At 48.4% G+C, this 17,474-nt stretch overlaps 1 protein-coding gene across 2 annotated transcripts in view; it reads left to right on the top strand.

The window, feature by feature from the left end:
• Nucleotides 1-14,500, top strand: part of ANAPC7 (anaphase promoting complex subunit 7) — a 32,411-nt gene extending 17,911 nt beyond the window's left edge. The window contains exons 7-11 of one of the 2 annotated variants that reach the window (XM_030939412.1): nucleotides 3,848-3,965; nucleotides 5,285-5,481; nucleotides 9,626-9,850; nucleotides 11,210-11,360; nucleotides 13,094-14,500. In XM_030939412.1, the coding sequence (XP_030795272.1) occupies nucleotides 3,848-3,965; nucleotides 5,285-5,481; nucleotides 9,626-9,850; nucleotides 11,210-11,360; nucleotides 13,094-13,283 (881 nt within the window). In that variant the 3' untranslated portion in view covers nucleotides 13,284-14,500. The remainder of the gene's footprint in view (nucleotides 1-3,847; nucleotides 3,966-5,284; nucleotides 5,482-9,625; nucleotides 9,851-11,209; nucleotides 11,361-13,093) is intronic. The other variant, XM_030939413.1, reaches the window with a different exon arrangement.
• Nucleotides 14,501-17,474: the final 2,974 nt, after the last annotated feature.

The following is a 17,474-nucleotide window of genomic DNA, read 5'->3' on the forward strand; positions in this document are numbered from 1 at the left end:
TGCTTGAATTCAAGTGTCTTCTCCCCATAGATCATTATTTGGCTTTTTTTCTTTTGAGGGGGTCATAGCTCCTCCTTATGACTTACAAATTTATGATGTGCCTGACTGAGAATTTGGATGGCATCCCTAAATCCATAATACCCTTTTAGGGAATTTTGTTTTACCGTATCCTTAGTATAATTAAAAAGGAATAAGAAAGGGATAAGGTGATTAAAGACAGTAATTAGGCGTGAACAACAGAAAAATCACTGATCTTAAAAAAGATTGCAGGTGACAGGTAATCTTCACAGGGACCTCCAAGAGATGGCAGTTGGAACACTGGCAGTGAGTACTCAGGAATAGTGGGAAATAAGGTCAGATAAATATGCTATTTGTAAAGGCCCAAAAAAGGCCATCAGAAAAACAGGGCCTTGTGACAATAAACAGTCTTGTGAGCTCTTAACCCAGGGGAATGGCGGAGCTGGGAAGGGGCCATCCCAAGCATTTAGATGAGGAAACAGATCTAGAAAGATGGATTTGTTTGCACAAGATCTCCCTCTTGCCTGCAGTGCTTATTCCTCTTCTGCAAGCTGCCTGCACCCATGATGAAAATGGTGTTTTAGAAATACTAGTCTAGCCGGGCGCGGTGGCTCAAGCCTGTAATCCCAGCACTTTGGGAGGCCGAGACGGGTGGATCGCGAGGTCAGGAGATCGAGACCAACCTAGCTAACACGGCGAAACCCCGTCTCTACTAAAAAATACAAAAAACTAGCCGGGTGAGTTGGCGGGCGCCTGTAGTCCCAGCTACTTGGGAGGCTGAGGCAGGAGAATGGCGTGAACCCGGGAGGCGGAGCGTGCAGTGAGCTGAGATCTGGCCACTGCACTCCAGCCTGGGCGACACAGCGAGACTCCGTCTCAAAAAAAAAAAAAAAAAAAAAAAAAAAAAAAAAAAAAAAAAAAAAAAAAAAAAAAAGAAATACTAGTCTGGCAGCAGCTGGCAGCTTGGAATGGCAGTGGCAGCTTGGAATCTCAGACCCAGGCGCAGGAGCATTGCAGTAATCTTGGCTTGAGAGGAATTTTCATGGGAATCTGAAGGGGGATAACAAGGGATGGAAGAGAATGGTGGCAAGAGATAGGTAACAGTGAGCATAGATCCCTTTTTATAGAATGTGGGTGAGAATAAACGGGGGCTGGGGAGAGGCAGTGATTTTTTGTTTGCTTGTTTGTTTGAGACGGAGTTTCACTCTTGTCGCCCAGGCAGGAGTGCAGTGGCACAATCTCGGCTTACTGCAACCTCCGCCTCCTGGTTAAAGTGACTCTCCCACCTCAGCCTCCCGGGTAGCTGGGATTATAGGTGCCCGCCACCACACCCAACTAATTTTTGTATTTTTTTAGAGGAGACAGGGGTTTCACCATGTTAGCCAGGATGGTCTGCAGCTCCTGACCTTAGATAATCCACCCGCCTCAGTCTCCCTAAGTGTTGGGATTACAGGCCTGAGCCACTGTGCCCAGCCTGAGGCGGTGATCTTTTTTTTTTTTTTTTTTTTTTTTTTTTTTGAGACGGAGTCTCGCTCTGCCGCCCAGGCTGGAGTGCAGTGGCCGGATCTCAGCTCACTGCAAGCTCCGCCTCCCGGGTTTATGCCATTCTCCTGCCTCGGCCTCCGGAGTAGCTGGGACTACAGGCGCCCGCCACCTCGCCCGGCTAGTTTTTTTTGTATTTTTTAGTAGAGACGGGGTTTCACCGTGTTAGCCAGGATGGTCTCGATCTCCTGACCTCGTGATCCGCCCGTCTCGGCCTCCCAAAGTGCTGGGATTACAGGCTTGAGCCACCGTGCCTGGCCGAGGTGGTGATCTTTAATGAACTACATTCTGGATAGAACTACGAGTTTTTTTGGAATAGGCCAACTTTTTCTAAGACTGACTGGCTTTTCAGCAGCATGTTTCTGATGGTCTAGAACTCTTGAAAGAGAGACGTTACTTGATGCCTTTTTTTGGGCCTTTTCTGATTGGGTTGGGTTAGGGTAGCTGTATATCACGCCACAGGATAGAGGGACAAACACTTCCTGAAAATTGCAGGGTTTCAATTTGTGAGGTAGGTTGTTCTGCTCCTTTGGGTTTTTTGTTTGTTTGTTTGTTTTTGTCTTTTTTTTTTTTGCGAGACGGAGTCCCACTCTATCGCCCAGTCTGGAGTGCAGTGACGCGATCTCGGCTCACTGCAACCTCTACCTCCCGGGTTTAAGCAGTTCTCTGCCTCAGCCTCTTGAGTAGCTGGGATTACAGGTGTGTGCCACCATGCCCAGCAAGTTTTTGTATTTTTAGTAGAGACGGGGTTTCACCACCTTGGCCAGGCTTGTCTTGAACTCCTGCCTCCCAAAGTGCTGGGATTATAGGCGTGAATGACCGTGCCCGGCCTCCTTTGGTTTTTGGTTTTGTTTTTGTTGTTAGAGACAGGGTCTCACTCTGTCACTCAGGCTGGAGTGGCTCAAACATAGCTCACTGCAGCCTTGACCTCCTGGGCACAAGCAGTCCTCCTGCCTTAGCCTCCTGAGTAGCTGGGACCAAAGGCATGTGTCACTGTGCTTGGCTAATGTTTTTTTCTTTTTCTTTTATTTATTTATTTTTTTAGGCATAGTCTTACTCTGCCGCCCAGGCTGGAGTACAGTGGTGCAATCTCGGCTCACTGCAGCCTCCGCCCTCTGAATTCAAGCAGTTCTCCTGCCTCAGTCTCTCGAGTAGCTGGGATTACAGGCGCCTGCCACTGTGCCCAACTAATTTTTTGTAGTTTTAGTAGAGACGGGGTTTCACCATCTTGGCCAGGCTGGTCTTGAACTCCTGATCTCGTGATCCACCCGCCTTGGCCTCCCAAAATGCTGGAATTTCAGGCATGAGCCACCACGCCTGGCCCTTCTTTTTTTTTGAGATAGAGTCTCGCTATGTAGCCAAGGCTGGAGTGCAATGGTGTGATTCGGCTCGCTGCAACCTCCGCCTCTCTGGTTCAAGCGATTCTCCTGCCTCAGCCTCCTGAGTAGCTGGGATTACAGGCACACGCCACCATGCCCAGCTAATTTTTGTATTTTTAGTAGAGATGGGGTTTCACCTGTTAGCCTGTTCTTGAACTCCTGACCTCATGATCTGCCTGCCTCGGCCTCCCAAAGTGCTGGGTTTACAGGCATGAGCCACCACACCCAACCACTTGGCTAATATTTTAAAATTTCTGTAGAGACAGGGTCTTACTGTATTGCCCAGGCTGGTCTTGAACTTCTGGGCCCAGGTGATACTCCTGCCTCCGCCACCCAGAGTGCCAGGATTACAGGTGTGAGTCACCATGCCCAGCTGGAGTTTGCATTTTCTTTTTTTTCTTTTTCTTTTTTTTTTTTTTTTTTTTTTTTTTTTTTTTTTTTGAGACGGAGTCTCAGTCTGTCGCCCAGACAGTGCAGTGGCGTGATCTCGGCTCACTGCAACCTACGCCTTCCTGGTTCAAGTGATCCTCCTGCCTCAGCCTCCCAAGTAGCTGGGATTACAGGCACGTGCCACTATGCCTGGCTAATTTTTTGTATTTTTAGTAGAGACAGGGTTTCACTGTGTTAGCCAGGATGGTCTTGATCTCCTGACCTCATGATCCACCTGCCTTGACCTCCTAAAGTGCTGGGATTACAGGTGTGAGCCACTGCACCTGGCCTGGGTTTTGCATTTTAATAGTCACTTTGTAGGAAACTGGAAATAGTAGTGGGAGGAGCCTGTGATGGTGGAAAGGGCTTAGCCCCTGCAGGAACTGGGGCCTCAGCATGGGGTCTGATGTTGGGTGCTACTCCTGTATGTGGGACCCCTGCTTCTCTGCTTAAAACACCTCTTCTGTGTCCTTTTCTAGGAATGGATGTATATGGCTACCTATTGGCACGAGAAGGGCGGCTGGAGGATGTTGAGAACCTTGGATGCCGCCTTTTCAATATCTCTGATCAGCATGCAGAACCGTGGGTGGTTTCTGGGTATGATTATGCCTTCTTTCTCCCCAGTTGTCAGTAGATTAAGAGATTGTGGTTGCTCCTGAAGAGAATATAAATTGAAAGCTCAGGTTTAAGAGGTAATCGCCTGGCTAGGCATGATGGCTCATGCCTGTAATCTCAACACTTTGGGAGACTGAGACAGGTGGATTGCTTGAGGCCAGGAGTTCGAGACCAGCCTGGCCATCATGGCAAAACCCCTGTCTCTACTAAAAATACAAAAGTTGTGTGCGGTGGCTCACGCCTGTAATCCCAGCATTTTGGGAGTCCAACGTGGGTGGATCACTTGAGGTCAGGAATTTGAAACTAGCCTGACCAACATGATGAAACCCCATCTCTACTAAAAATACAAAAATTAGCCAGGCACGGTGGTAGGCATCTGTAATCCCAGCTACTTGGGAGGCTGAGGCAGGAGAATTGCTTGAATCTGGGAGGTTGAGGTTGCAGTGAGCCAGGATCACACCATTTCACTCCAGCCTAAGTGACAGAGCGAGACTCCATCTAAAAAAAAAAAAAAAATTAGTCGGGCATGGTGGCGCACACCTGTAATCCCACCTACTTGAGAGGCTGAGACAGGAGAATCACTTGAACCCAGGGGGCAGAGGTTGCAGTGAACCAAGATCATGCCACTGTATTCCAGATGGGTGGCAGAGTGAGTTTTTGTCTCAAAAATAAAAAAAATAAAAAAAAAAATGAAAAGAGGTAATTACTTGAGGCCAGGAGTTTGAGACCAGCCTGGGCAGTGTAGCAAGACACTCTCTCTCCCCCCGCCCCATACACACACACACACACATGTATATGTATATATTTTTAAAAGGATAATCAGTCCTGGATTCAAATCATGGTTTATGACTCGGGATGCATTATTTACCTATCTAGGTCTGTATTCTCATTTGGAAAATGGGCTAATAACCTCTCCTTCTAGGGTTAAGCATTAACTGAGTTGGTGAATGCGTTGTGCTTAGTACTGATTCATCAGTGATGGGGCCAGAAGATGCTCCTTTGTTATTAACCTGGCTTTATAAATTCTCCTAATGCCTCTCTGCTAATAACTAATATCTAGATCATAGGTTCTTTTTCATAATTTGTCCCTTCCGTATCAAGATTTCCCCTTAAAAATAAATATTTAGTGGATTTTTTTGTTTGTTTTGCTTTTCTACTAATATTATAGGTTAAAACTGTAAGTGTGGTTTGGAATAAAGATTATGTTCAGGGCCTTCAATATGATTTTTGGATGAAGTTTCTTTGTAGTCTTCTCTTAAATAACTTCTGGGGTTTTTTTGTTGTTTTTTTGTTGTCTCCAGCTGTCACAGCTTCTATAGCAAACGCTACTCACGGGCCCTCTATTTAGGAGCCAAGGCCATTCAGCTGAACAGTAATAGTGTTCAAGCTTTGCTACTTAAGGGAGCAGCACTTAGGAACATGGGCAGAGTCCAAGAAGCAATAATCCACTTTCGGGAGGCCATACGGCTCGCACCTTGTCGCTTAGATTGTTATGAAGGTAAGATAGAAAACATAGGTGAATGGTGTGAATCTGTGGGTATGGCAACAGTCCTCAGATGGAAGGTTTCATTAGGCCAGCACTTCCCAAACTCTGTTAGAATAAATCTGGGGAAGCTGGCCGGATGTGATGGTTCATGCCTGTAATCTCAGCACTTTGGGAGGCTGAGACGGGCAGATCACGAGGTCAAGAGATTGAGACCATCCTGGCCAACGTGTTGAAACCCCGTATCTACTAAAAATACAAAAATTAGCTAGGCATGGTGGCACACGCCTGTAGTCCCAGCTACTTGGGAGGCTGAGGCACGAGAATTGCTTGAACCTGGGAGGCAGAGGTTGCAGTGAACTGAGATCACACCACTGCACTGCAGCCTGGCAACAGAGTGAGACCCCCTCCCAGAAAAAAAAAAAAAATCATCTGGGGAAGCTTTTCAAATCCTGATGTTGCGTCTCTCCAGTGTAGATGGAAATATATGGAGTTGGGGATAGACATTGACATATCTGGAGGTCCCCAGGTATTATCAATGTGCAGACAAGTTTGGGAACCAATGCACTAGGCGTTTTACATTTATTTAGGGCTTTCACTGGATTTGTCACCCTGTACTTTCAGAATCCATTTTTTCTGATTCTTTTTTTTCTGGTTTTTGGTGAGGGGAGAGTTGGGATGGGGTTTTTTTTTTTTTTTTTGTCCTCCCACCCCTCGCCCCCATCCAATGTGGCATACTCATTAATATGAATCTCTCTGTGTCAGGCACCATGCGAGATCACTTAGTTTGCCTTTTTTTTTTTTTTTTTTATTCCTTTTTTTTTTTTTTTTTTTTCCAAGACAGAGTCTCACTTTGTTGCCTAGGCTGGAGTGCAGTGGCACAATCTCGGCTCACTGCAAGCTCCACCTCCCGGGTTAATGCCATTCTCCTGCCTCAGCCTCCTGAGCATGTGGGACCACAGACGCCCAGCCACCACACCTGGCTAATTTTTTGTAGTTTTGGTAGAGACAGGGTTTCACTGTGGTAGCCAGGCTGGTCTCAATCTCCTGACCTCGTGATCCGCCTGCCTCGGCCTCCCAAAGTGCTGGGATTACAGGCGTGAGCCACTGTGCCCAGGCCCTGTTTTTTTTTTGAGACAGAGTCTCACCTTGTCGCCCAGGCTGGAGTGCAATGGCATGATCTTGGCTCACTGCAGCCTCCACCTTCCAGGTTCAAACGATTCTCCTGCCTCAGCCTCTCAAGTAGCTGGGATTACAGGCGCCCACCACCACACCCAGCTAATTTTTGTGTTTTTTAGTGAGATGGGGTTTCACCATGTTGGCCAGGCTGGTCTCGAACTCCTGACCTCGTGATCTCCCTGCCTCGGCCTCCCAAAGTGCTGGAATTACAGGCATGAGCCACCACAACTGGCCTATTTCTTTTTATTTTTATTTGAGATAGAATCTCACTTTGTCGCCCAGGCTGGAGTGCAGCCGTGCAATCTCAGCTCACTGCAACGTCTGCTTCCTGGGTTTAAGTGATTCTCCTGCCTCAGCCTCCTGAGTAGCTGGGATTACAGGCGTGCACCACCACACCCAGCTAATTTTTGTGTTTTTAGTAGAGACGGGGTTGTGCCATGTTAGCCAGGCTGGTCCCAGACTCCTGGGCTCAAGTGATCTGCCCACCTTGGCCTCCTAAGGTGCTGGGATTACAGGCGTGAGCCACTGTACATGGCCTGTTAGGCCTGTTCTTTTTCGTGGCCATCTTACCTTGGGCCAGAGTTAGTATTCATGGGATAACTCCACATCCATATGATAGTGTTGGCTGTGGGAATGGGTCTGTTCATTGTGACCTCCAGAGTGGGCACAATCGGGGTCCAACTTTGTTTTGTTATGTAATATTTTAAGTTCATGTGAACTGACCCTAGGAGTTCAAAGGACCTGTGCCAGCTTCAGCAATGTTTGGTGACTCAGTCACAGACATTAAAATAGATCTTTCAAGATGCAGTTCCTCCAAAACATATTTTTATAAGCACTTAAAAATATACCCAGGAGTCTAGGAGTGATTTGCTCTTAACAGGAAGATGAGTTCAAATTTGAGAAATAAAATTTGGATGTTGGGAAAGAGAACAGATCTGCTTATATAGCCAGAGAGCTGTGCCTCTGGATTTGTTGGGGCGAAAGAGGATTGTCTTTGTTCTTAAAGAAGCTCCAGCAAACTAGCCATTGATTTCAGATTAACTTCTTGATCCTGAAACTGTAACTTCCCTATCTTCCCAGCTGCTGTTATCATGTTAATTCCATTATACTGCATGCTTATTTCACCAGAGATCAGGGATGCAGTTGAATAGCCTGTCCTATAATGTTTGGACAGCAGATGTTTCCCAGTTGGCCAGTGAGGCTTCTTAAGCTGCCATTTGGAGATTTGGGTCAGGGCAACTCTGACTACACCCTTTGAGGTTTCTCACAGTTTCCAGTTGGAGCTTTCTTCTTTTGCTGGTAGAGGTTTAGGTTAGGCAAGTGCCTTCTGTTTTCTTCTTAAGTTCCAGTAGGGCTTTAGCAGGGAATTAAAACTATTCAGTAAGTAATTGCAAAAACTGTATGTGGAATCCAGCATGGATTAAGAGTTAGGTAATTGGCCAGGTGTGGTGGCTCACGCCTGTAATCCCAGCACTTTGGGAGGCCGAGGCCAGTGGATCAGCTGAGGTCAGGGGTTCAAGACCAGCCTGGCCAACATGGTAAAATACCATCTCTACTAAAAATAGAAGAAAATTTAGCTATGCATGGTGGCGCACACCTGTAGTCCCAGCTACTTGGGAGGCTGAGGCAGGAGAATCGCTTGAACCCAGGAGACATGGGTTGCAGTGAGCTGAGATGTCACCACTGCACTCCAGCCTGGATGACAGAGCAAGACTCTGTTTCTAAAAAAAAAAGAAAAAAAAAAGAGTTAGATAATTTCTGGTTAAGTAACCATAGTGTGTGGAAGGGTGTGCATGAATGTTATAAATGCTGCTAGGGTGGAGGAGTATGCAGAGAAAATCTGCCAAGGATTGTGTGGGTTTGGGGTTTAAGCTGTTTTTTTGTTTTGATGAGCGCTTTGTGCCAAGAAGTTATTCCTCTGTTCTCCTCAACTTCTTGGCATGAAGAGTTGAGCGTTGACCAACTCTGTCCTATGAGGAGGAAGGTGGCCTCCTCATAGGACATCTCGCTGTGGGTGTGGAAAGAGGCAAGGGCTGCCAGTTCCAGTCTGTTTGGTGCACCTGATAAAGTATTCTTCATCTAGTTAGGGAAGCCCTCAGCAAGTGCCTTTTGAGACAGCTGTTATGATTCAAATAAAAGAGTCTTTCTCCCTAGGTTGCTTGACAATAAGTCCTTTATTTGTCAAACTGGAAATTCACTTAAAGACTCTAGGAGCCAGGCCAGGCACGGTGGCTCACACCTGTAATCCCAGCACTTTGGGAGGCCAAGCTAGGCGGATCACCTGAGGTCAGGAGTTCGAGACCAGCCTGACCAACATGGAGAAACCCCGTCTCTACTAAAAATACAAAACTAGCCGGGCGTGGTGGCGCATGCCTGTAATCCCAGCTACTCAGGAGGCTGAGGGAGGAGAATCACTTGAACCCGGGAGGCGGAGGTTGCAGTGAGTGGAGATGATGCCATTGCACTCCAGCCTGGGCAACAAGAGTGAAACTCCGTCTCAAAAAAAGAAAAGACCCTAGGAGCCTTCCATCTTAAACCTAGCCCTACAGGTGACTGAATGCAGCTGGAGAATAACAGCTTGTTAAGAGGCAGCAAAACCTTGGGTTTTCTTGGGAACATCATCTCTCACTACTTTGATCTCTTGGCCATATGACAGACTAATCATTAGTGTTGCATTTATTCTTCCAGCGGTCAGATGGGGTGCTCACATGCTGTGAGTTCCTTACATGTGCTGTTTCCTTCCCTAAACTGAAGGTGCCTTTGAAGGCAGTCTTTTTCCACATCCATCAAGTGCTCTGGGGAAGAGCACTTCTTAGCTATTCCATCAACACACTTGCCTGTCTAATCTCACCATCAGTTTCCCCCGGCCTGCCCTTCGTCTGAAACTTTGAAGGTTAGCAATTTGGATAGCTGTCAGAGTGGAAGCATGGGTTGGAGTGGTAATGGCATTGAATGTCTTCATGTGTTTTACTTTTTTCAGGTCTTATCGAGTGTTACTTAGCCTCCAACAGTATTCGAGAAGCAATGGTAATGGCTAACAACGTTTACAAAACTCTGGGAGCAAATGCACAGACCCTTACCCTTTTAGCCACCGTTTGTCTTGAAGACCCAGTGACACAGGAGAAAGCCAAAACGTTATTAGATAAAGCCCTGACCCAAAGGCCAGATTACATTAAGGCTGTGGTGAAAAAAGCAGAACTGCTTAGTAAGTGTGTCTTATTTTCTGCCCTATTCATCATTGATTTTTATAAAACCTGACCTCGGCCGGGCGCGGTGGCTCAAGCCTGTAATCCCAGCACTTTGGGAGGCCGAGACGGGCGGATCACGAGGTCAGGAGATCGAGACCATCCTGGCTAACACGGTGAAACCCCGTCTCTACTAAAAATACAAAAACTAGCCGGGCGAGGTGGCGGGCGCCTGTAGTCCCAGCTACTCGGGAGGCTGAGGCAGGAGAATGGCGTAAACCCGGGAGGCGGAGCTTGCAGTGAGCTGAGATCTGGCCACTGCACTCTAGTCTGGGCGACAGAGCGAGACTCCGCCTCAAAAAAAAAAAAAAAAAAAAAAAACCTGACCTCATTGGACACCGTTGTCCCAGCTAGTTACAGATGACCAGACAGGTGTGTGTCTTTTGCAGCAGGTCTGAGCCTGCTTGGATTGGTTTATATTTAGTCCAACCAAATGTAGCTGGCTTAGACCTGCTTGGCTTGGCTCCAACCACCTATAATTGGTTGGAATCTGTTTGGCTCACTTTTTTTTTTTTTTTTTTTTTTTTTGAGAAGGAGTCTCGCTCTGTCACCCAGGCTGGAGTGCAGTGGCCAGATCTCAGCTCACTGCAAGCTCCGCCTCCCGAGTTTAGGCCATTCTCCTGCCTCAGCCTCCGGAGTAGCTGGGACTACAGGCGCCCGCCACCTCGCCCGGCTAGTTTTTTGTATTTTTTTAGTAGAGACGGGGTTTCACCGTGTTAGCCAGGATGGTCTCGATCTCCTGACCTCGTGATCCGCCCGCCTCGGCCTCCCAAAGTGCTGGGATTACAGGCTTGAGCCACCGCGCCTGGCCAAACTGCAGATTTCTTAACTGAATAGGACATCAGGTGTGCTTGCCCTCGCTTTGTGTTGCACCAGTGTTATCTTGAGGATGTCTGCAAAGAGATTGTCAGAATGGTAGTTGTGTGTTTTTTTTTTTTTTTTTTTTTTTGAGACGGAGTCTCGCTCTGTCACCCAGGCTGGAGTGCTGTGGCCGGATCTCAGCTCACTGCAAGCTCCGCCTTCCGGGTTCACGCCATTCTCCTGTCTCAGCCTCCCGGGTAGCTGGGACTACAGGCGCCGCCACGTCGCCCGGCTAGTGTTTTGTAGTTTTTAGTAGAGACGGGGTTTCACCGTGTTAGCCAGGATGGTCTCGATCTCCTGACCTCGTGATCTGCCCGTCTCGGCCTCCCAAAGTGCTGGGATTACAGGCTTGAGCCACCGCGCCCGGCCTAGTTGTGGTTTTTTTGTATGTGACTTAGATGGGAATATATTTTCAAAATGTTCAAGTAGGACAGTGAGGGTCTTTTTTATTCCACCAGGCAGAGAACAGAAATATGAAGATGGAATTGCTTTGCTGAGGAACGCACTGGCTAATCAGAGTGACTGTGTCCTGCATCGGATCCTAGGAGATTTCCTTGTAGCTGTCAATGAGTATCAGGAGGCAATGGACCAGTATAGTATAGCACTAAGGTAGGCACTAGCCTCCCTTGGGGGAAGGCCACTGAGGAGGGTAGAGGAGGCAGTGAGCTGGGTCACAGGAGTTAGGGAGTTATGGAAACACACACGCACACTTTGTGTCCATGGTTGAAAGCAAAATAATAATAGTAATGGTAGAGAAGTTATTTGTGGATTCATGACTTCTAAAAATTTTTTCTTAAAATATATTAACAACATTAGAGAACTGTTTCACTCATAACCATCCCACACCACTATAACATCTGTGTTCATTTGTATAGCTCATCTTCTGTCCTTGCCCACACATATTTTTATAGGGTTGTACCTAGTATATATTTTATATTCTTTTTCAAATCAAAGTATTGTAAGTACTTTCCCATGTTTCTATCTACTGTAGTCATTAAAAACTTGAGATCTGAAGTTTTGAATACTACCTTCACCACCTGTGATCTTGGGCAAGTTACTAACACATTTCCTTGTCTATATCTAGCTACCTTATTAGATATTAAATGATCAAATGAGGGTTAAATGATTATTTCATGTAAAGCTCTTAGCCCTGTGCCTGGTACATAGTAAATACTAAATAAATAGTGGTATTCTTACTGTTTAATACAGAAGTGGTTTCTTTGAGGGTTGTCTGTGTGTCTGTAAGGTTATGGTGAAGGGCTGTCTTTAATATAGAGTCTGATCACATTCAGTTGTTCAGCACACAGTTGAGCACCACTTGTGTGCCTAGCATCTCAGCGACGACTGGAGATGCTATGTTTCGGGAGCTGTCAGTCTCAGACATGCAGACTGACCATACCACGTGCTAAGGGCTTTCATAGCAGTCTGTAGAAGGGAAGGTGGGAGTCCAGAGGGCAAGACCCCTGGGTTTGGGTGAGAGCTTCAGAGTACAGGATGTGGAAGGCTTCAACCAGGAGATGAGGAGATGTTACAGATCGGTCCGCATTTGTATCGGTAGAAACAGGGTGCCAACGTGGGTTTTAGTTGCTTTTTAGAATCCCAGAAGCAAGTGAGAAAATAAAATACCAGACTTCCATTAGAGGTGGAGTTTGCTAGGGGTGGGACACGTGCTGGCTTGGGTGATGGTCACCAAGGCAAGAGGAAAGATTGCTTAGGAGGCAAATAAATGAATGTTCTAGAGGCTCTGAACTTTGGGGTGGGGGTAGCATATGTACTGACACTCAGCTGCTAAATGCAAATGCTTGGGTAGAGGTAGCCTTGGGTCCTGGGGTCTAACCTAGGTGTTTACAAGTCTGTTCCATGGTACAGCGTGATGTTTTTGGTTGGCTCTTGAAATGCTGATATGTTTAATTACATCATAAGAACATGGGACACCTATACTCAGAGAAATTCCTATTTTTTGTAACCCTGTAGCTTAAAAACCCAACTTTCTGGGAATTACATTTGAATTTGCCTGTTAATGTTTGTTTGCCACTTTTTCATTTGTGTTATCTGGTAGCCACCTCTAGCAGCATGCTAGGGGTAATAGGTATGAAAAAATTTAAGAAATTTGTGGAGAAAAACTCAAATTGAAAATTCTAAAAATTAGGAAAAGACTCCTTTTTACACTTCTGGTGGTGGACTCCCTCAGCCCAGCCTTGGAAGCCTGAGTTGCGAGCCGAGGCTTTAGCACATTCTCTGGGACTGTGTGGTCATTTCACTGCCGGGCCAGGGAGATGACGAATCAGCCAGCAAGAGCAAGGCAGAGATTCAGGCGTCTCCTTTGTTTTGTTGTCCCCTAGTTTGGACCCCAATGACCAGAAGTCTCTAGAGGGGATGCAGAAGATGGAGAAGGAGGAGAGTCCCACGGATGCCACTCAGGAGGAGGATGTGGACGACATGGAAGGGAGTGGGGAAGAAGGGGACCTGGAGGGCAGCGACAGTGAGGCGGCCCAGTGGGCTGACCAGGAGCAGTGGTTCGGCATGCAATGAGGGGGCGGCAGCTCCATGGCCGCACTGGCCTGCCCTGCTCTGAGCACTTCCGTGGACTGAAGGAACCGTAGGAGCCTGCTCTCAGGAGGACAATGATTCAGCATGTGATTGCAGCAGGGGTCTCTGCCCCCTCGCTCCCGATTCCTAGTCTTGACTTCATTTCTAAAACAGAGCCTGACCAACCTTCCATGTATCTCCATCCTCTCCTGCTCCAGCCAGGGAGGATTGAGGGAGTGCCCCAAGACCCACACACATTTTGGGGTTTCTGGGCCAAGAGTACTTTTTATATAACTAATTTCTAAATCCAAAAGCTCAAGGAATAGACAGTGTTCTGTGACATGGATGGGTTTGAAAGAGTTACCCACCATCCCAGCACGATAGTGTCATCTCCCAAGTTGGATGGCAGTACGATCTGGCCCTAGGGAGCTTCCTGTTCCCAGAAGTCACTGTCCTGGGCTATCCAGACGTCCCTAGTAATCTTGCTTCCTTCTGCAATGTTAGTAATGCCTTAAGCTGACAGTTGCTATTTTGCAGAACAGTTTTCCTCTTTGCTTAGCTGGTAACTTCTCTCCGAGCCTGGGCTGATTTGAGAAACAGGTGTGATGAGAGCATGAACAGAGATGCACCTGGGGCAGTTCCCTAATAAAACTGGTTTGTACAGTCATGGTGTTGGGGTGATCAGAATGGAAGCCCTTTTTAAAATAGACTCTTAGTATTTTTGTCTTATTCAGAATGCATTGATTCAGCCCCAGAAGTATTTGCCAAAAATAGACTTTCTTCCCCTAGTGTTGGGAGCCAGGAGGGTTGGAAAGCTCAGGAACCCTGAGCTGGTTCATCTGTTTGCATATTGGATAGGTAAATTTCCCTGGAGCCTGAGAGTCTTTGACCAGATTTCAGCTGAGTCTGCCTGGCTCTTTCACTGCCCAGCAGTCTGTCACTGGTCAGCTTGAGTGTCATACCCTGAGGTCTGGGACTGGGAGTTTCTTCCCACACCCTCTCCCTTGTGTCTTAAGTTGCGATGGCTCTGAGTATACACTTAATCGGAGGTGGGGGGTGGGTGTCACAGCTAATCCCAAATTCAAAAATTAGTCCAAGGTGCTGCAAAATACAAATTAGATGTCAATAGAAAGTCGTATCCTAAAATGTAAACTGTAAGTGTACAGTAGTTAATGAGCTCAGAACATCTGGTAACTGCAATTTAAAATGGGCAAAAAGTTTCTGTGAGTCGGTCTAAAATCCAAAGCCTGCACAACATCACTTGATCTGAGCCACCTCTAAAGAGACATATAAGGTGGGGTGTGCTTACCTGTAATCCCATCACTTTGGGAGGCTGAGGCAGGTGGATCACTTGAGGCCAGGAGTTTGAGACCAGCCTGGCCAACATGGTGAAACCCCCTCTCTATTAAAAATACAAAAATTAGCTGGCCGTGGTGGTACACACCTATGATCCGAGCTACTCAATACTCGGGAGACCGAGGCAGGAGAATCACTTAAACCCAGGAGGTGGAGATTCCAGTGAGCCAGGATCTACACTGCACTCCAACCCGGGCGACAGAGACAGTGTTTAAAAAAAATAAAGCCCCACAGATAGTGGGGTCACACCAGGTGAGTGTGCGGCCAGGAGAAGAAGCTGCCTGCCCCTTGGCCTAGACATGCTCTCCTGGATGCAGCCTCACCTCATGGGCTTCCTCAGCTCCAGGACCTGTCATTACTGTGATGAGAGAGAAGAGGTGAAGCCTCTTTGCCTTTCCCCTGACTCTAGGAGGAAGCCCAGCCCCACTGCGCAGTCTCATCTCTGCATGGCAGGCTCGCCACCGCACTCACATCCACTGGATCAGGGTCCCAGAGCCCAGGCCCCATGCATCGCCCTCAGCTGGCACCCTCCCACCGTCCCCTTCCTTGACATGCCCCTCAGCTCTGCTGAGAGCCCCTGTGCTCTCTTGGCTCCTCGGGCCCAGCACCTCCCAGGATGGATCCTCTCCCTGCAGCTCCAGCCCCAAGGTGAGAGCCAGGTTGGAAGAGGCGGCTGAAGTTGTGAAACCACCTCACACGGGATTGAGAAAACACTCGGTCTGCATCAAAGAGTGGTGCTCAGAGGGGGCCGAAGCTGTCTCTTGGCACTGCTGCCGTCACTCTCACCCAAAACCTCAAGGGCAGGGAACTCCAGGAGGCAGGGACAGAACCAGGCTGCTCAACCCTGTGGCTCACCTGCCAGGAGACCAGGCCCCTGACCAAGGACAGCCCCCAAATTCCCATTCACCACAAGTTCTTTCTGGGTTCTGGAGTCCCACATGCCAGTATGGGGGTGTTTTAACTGAGTCATTTCTCCACCTTCCAGATTGTTTAGAGACCACCTGGGTCTGAAAAGCCCCGCCTCCCCCTCAGAACCCATGGGCTGCTGGGGCAGTTAGCTATGCAGTCCCTGCTGCCTCCTAGGGTGAGGACTAAATGAGCCCGTGTGGCGCTCAGCGTGTCACCCTTTGCGACATCCTCACGGGGGAATGCCAGCTGGCCAGGCCTCCCTGGGGAGCTGGGGGTGGTTCTGTCCTTCTGGAGCCCTCTGCTCCCTGAAGGACCCTCAGCCAAGCAGGGAGGCAGGCTCTGGAGTCGGGCTGAGCCTTGCCCTTCAGTGGGACCTTTCATTTTTCACTTTTCAACCCCTGCTGGGCTCCAGGAACCTGGTAGGTGTGTACCCTACTCATGGCTGATGGCAGGAGCTCTCCCTGCAGCCACAGCTTGGGGGCCACACTCCTGCCTCTGAATTCCTCTAAATGAGGCCAGCTTTTGCCCAAATCTGCAGTCCGCAAACTACAGCATGCATCTCTGATGCAGGTTCCCAGGCCCAGCACCAAACTTTTATTGGAATCCAGAGGCCTGGCCCAGGCCCAGCGGTCTGTAGCTTTCACTTCCCACCCTGACTTCCTATTCTATGCAGGTGTTCCCTGAACAAGTATTGAGAAACCTGGGAGAGGGGAGCTCGAAGTTCCCAGCAGCTGCAGGCCTGACACCAGAGGGCCCTTAGGAGATACACTCTGCAGCTGTCCGTGGGTGGGAAGAACCGGCCTCCGAAGGCCTCACCTGTGGCTTCCTGCGTTCCCAGTCCTACACTGGCTTACCTGTGGCAGGCCAGGGCCTGTGTGGAGCTGCTTCCCAGAGCTCAGGTGAGCTGGCCCTCTGAGCAGCTCTCTGGGGTTGTGCTCAGGCCTGCATTCCCTGCTGACGACAGGCAGTGAGTCCAGACTCTACATGCACCTCACCTCGTCCTCCAGGCACGGCTGTGGCCAGGTCACCAGGAAGCCCTGCGCTGGGAGGGGCCATTGAGGTAAGTGCCTTACTAAGGTTTTCCACTTTCTGCAGGAGCCTCTCTGCCCCAGGGCAGCAGGAGGGGCCTCAGTTGTCACCTCCCCTCTTGGGGTACGGTGCAGGTCTGCTGTCTAGATGCCTCCAGGCCTGGGCAACCTCAGCACCCCTGCCCCTGCCGCACCTGGGCCACCACCAGCCTGTTCTAGGGTGTGGGGTTTTCCCAGATTGCTGTGGAAGGTCATTGGCAGCACAGCACTCAGCACCAGCAAGGTCAGGAACAAACCAAGAAGCTCACAGTGCAGCCTCCACAGCAGCCATGAAAAGAAAACATGAATTTTAAAATAACAGTGCCACCATGCACTGCTGGTGGGAATGTAAGGTGGCGCAACCGCTGTGGGGAACAGTCTGGCGATTCAGAAATTCAAGCAGTACTACCTTAGGATCCAGCGTTCCACCTCCGGGTGTATACCCGAAGAAGTGAGAGCCGGAACACCAAAAGATTGCACATCCCTGTCCACGCAGCACTGTCCACAGTAGCAAAAGGTGGAAACAACCCATGTGTCCTTAGATGAGTGGATAAACAAACCAAGGTGCGTCTTTCGGTACAATGGAATATTACTCAGCCTTGTAAAGGCAAGTGACGTGCTACAACATGGAGGAACTTTGAGAACGCTATTCTAAGTGGTAGAAGCCAATCACAAAAGGACAAATGCTGTATGACTCCATGAATCTGAGGTATGCCTGGCACAGTCAGATTCATAAAGACAGAAAGTAGATTAGAGGCTGCCAGGAGCTGAGGGGAAGGAATGACTTAGTTTCTAATAGGGACAGAGTTTCTGCTTAGAATGTTTAACAAGTTCTGGATATGGTGCAGATGGTCGCACATTT

The sequence above is a fragment of the Rhinopithecus roxellana genome, chromosome 10, assembly GCF_007565055.1.
Source record: "Rhinopithecus roxellana isolate Shanxi Qingling chromosome 10, ASM756505v1, whole genome shotgun sequence".
NCBI classification, from domain to species: domain Eukaryota; kingdom Metazoa; phylum Chordata; class Mammalia; order Primates; family Cercopithecidae; genus Rhinopithecus; species Rhinopithecus roxellana.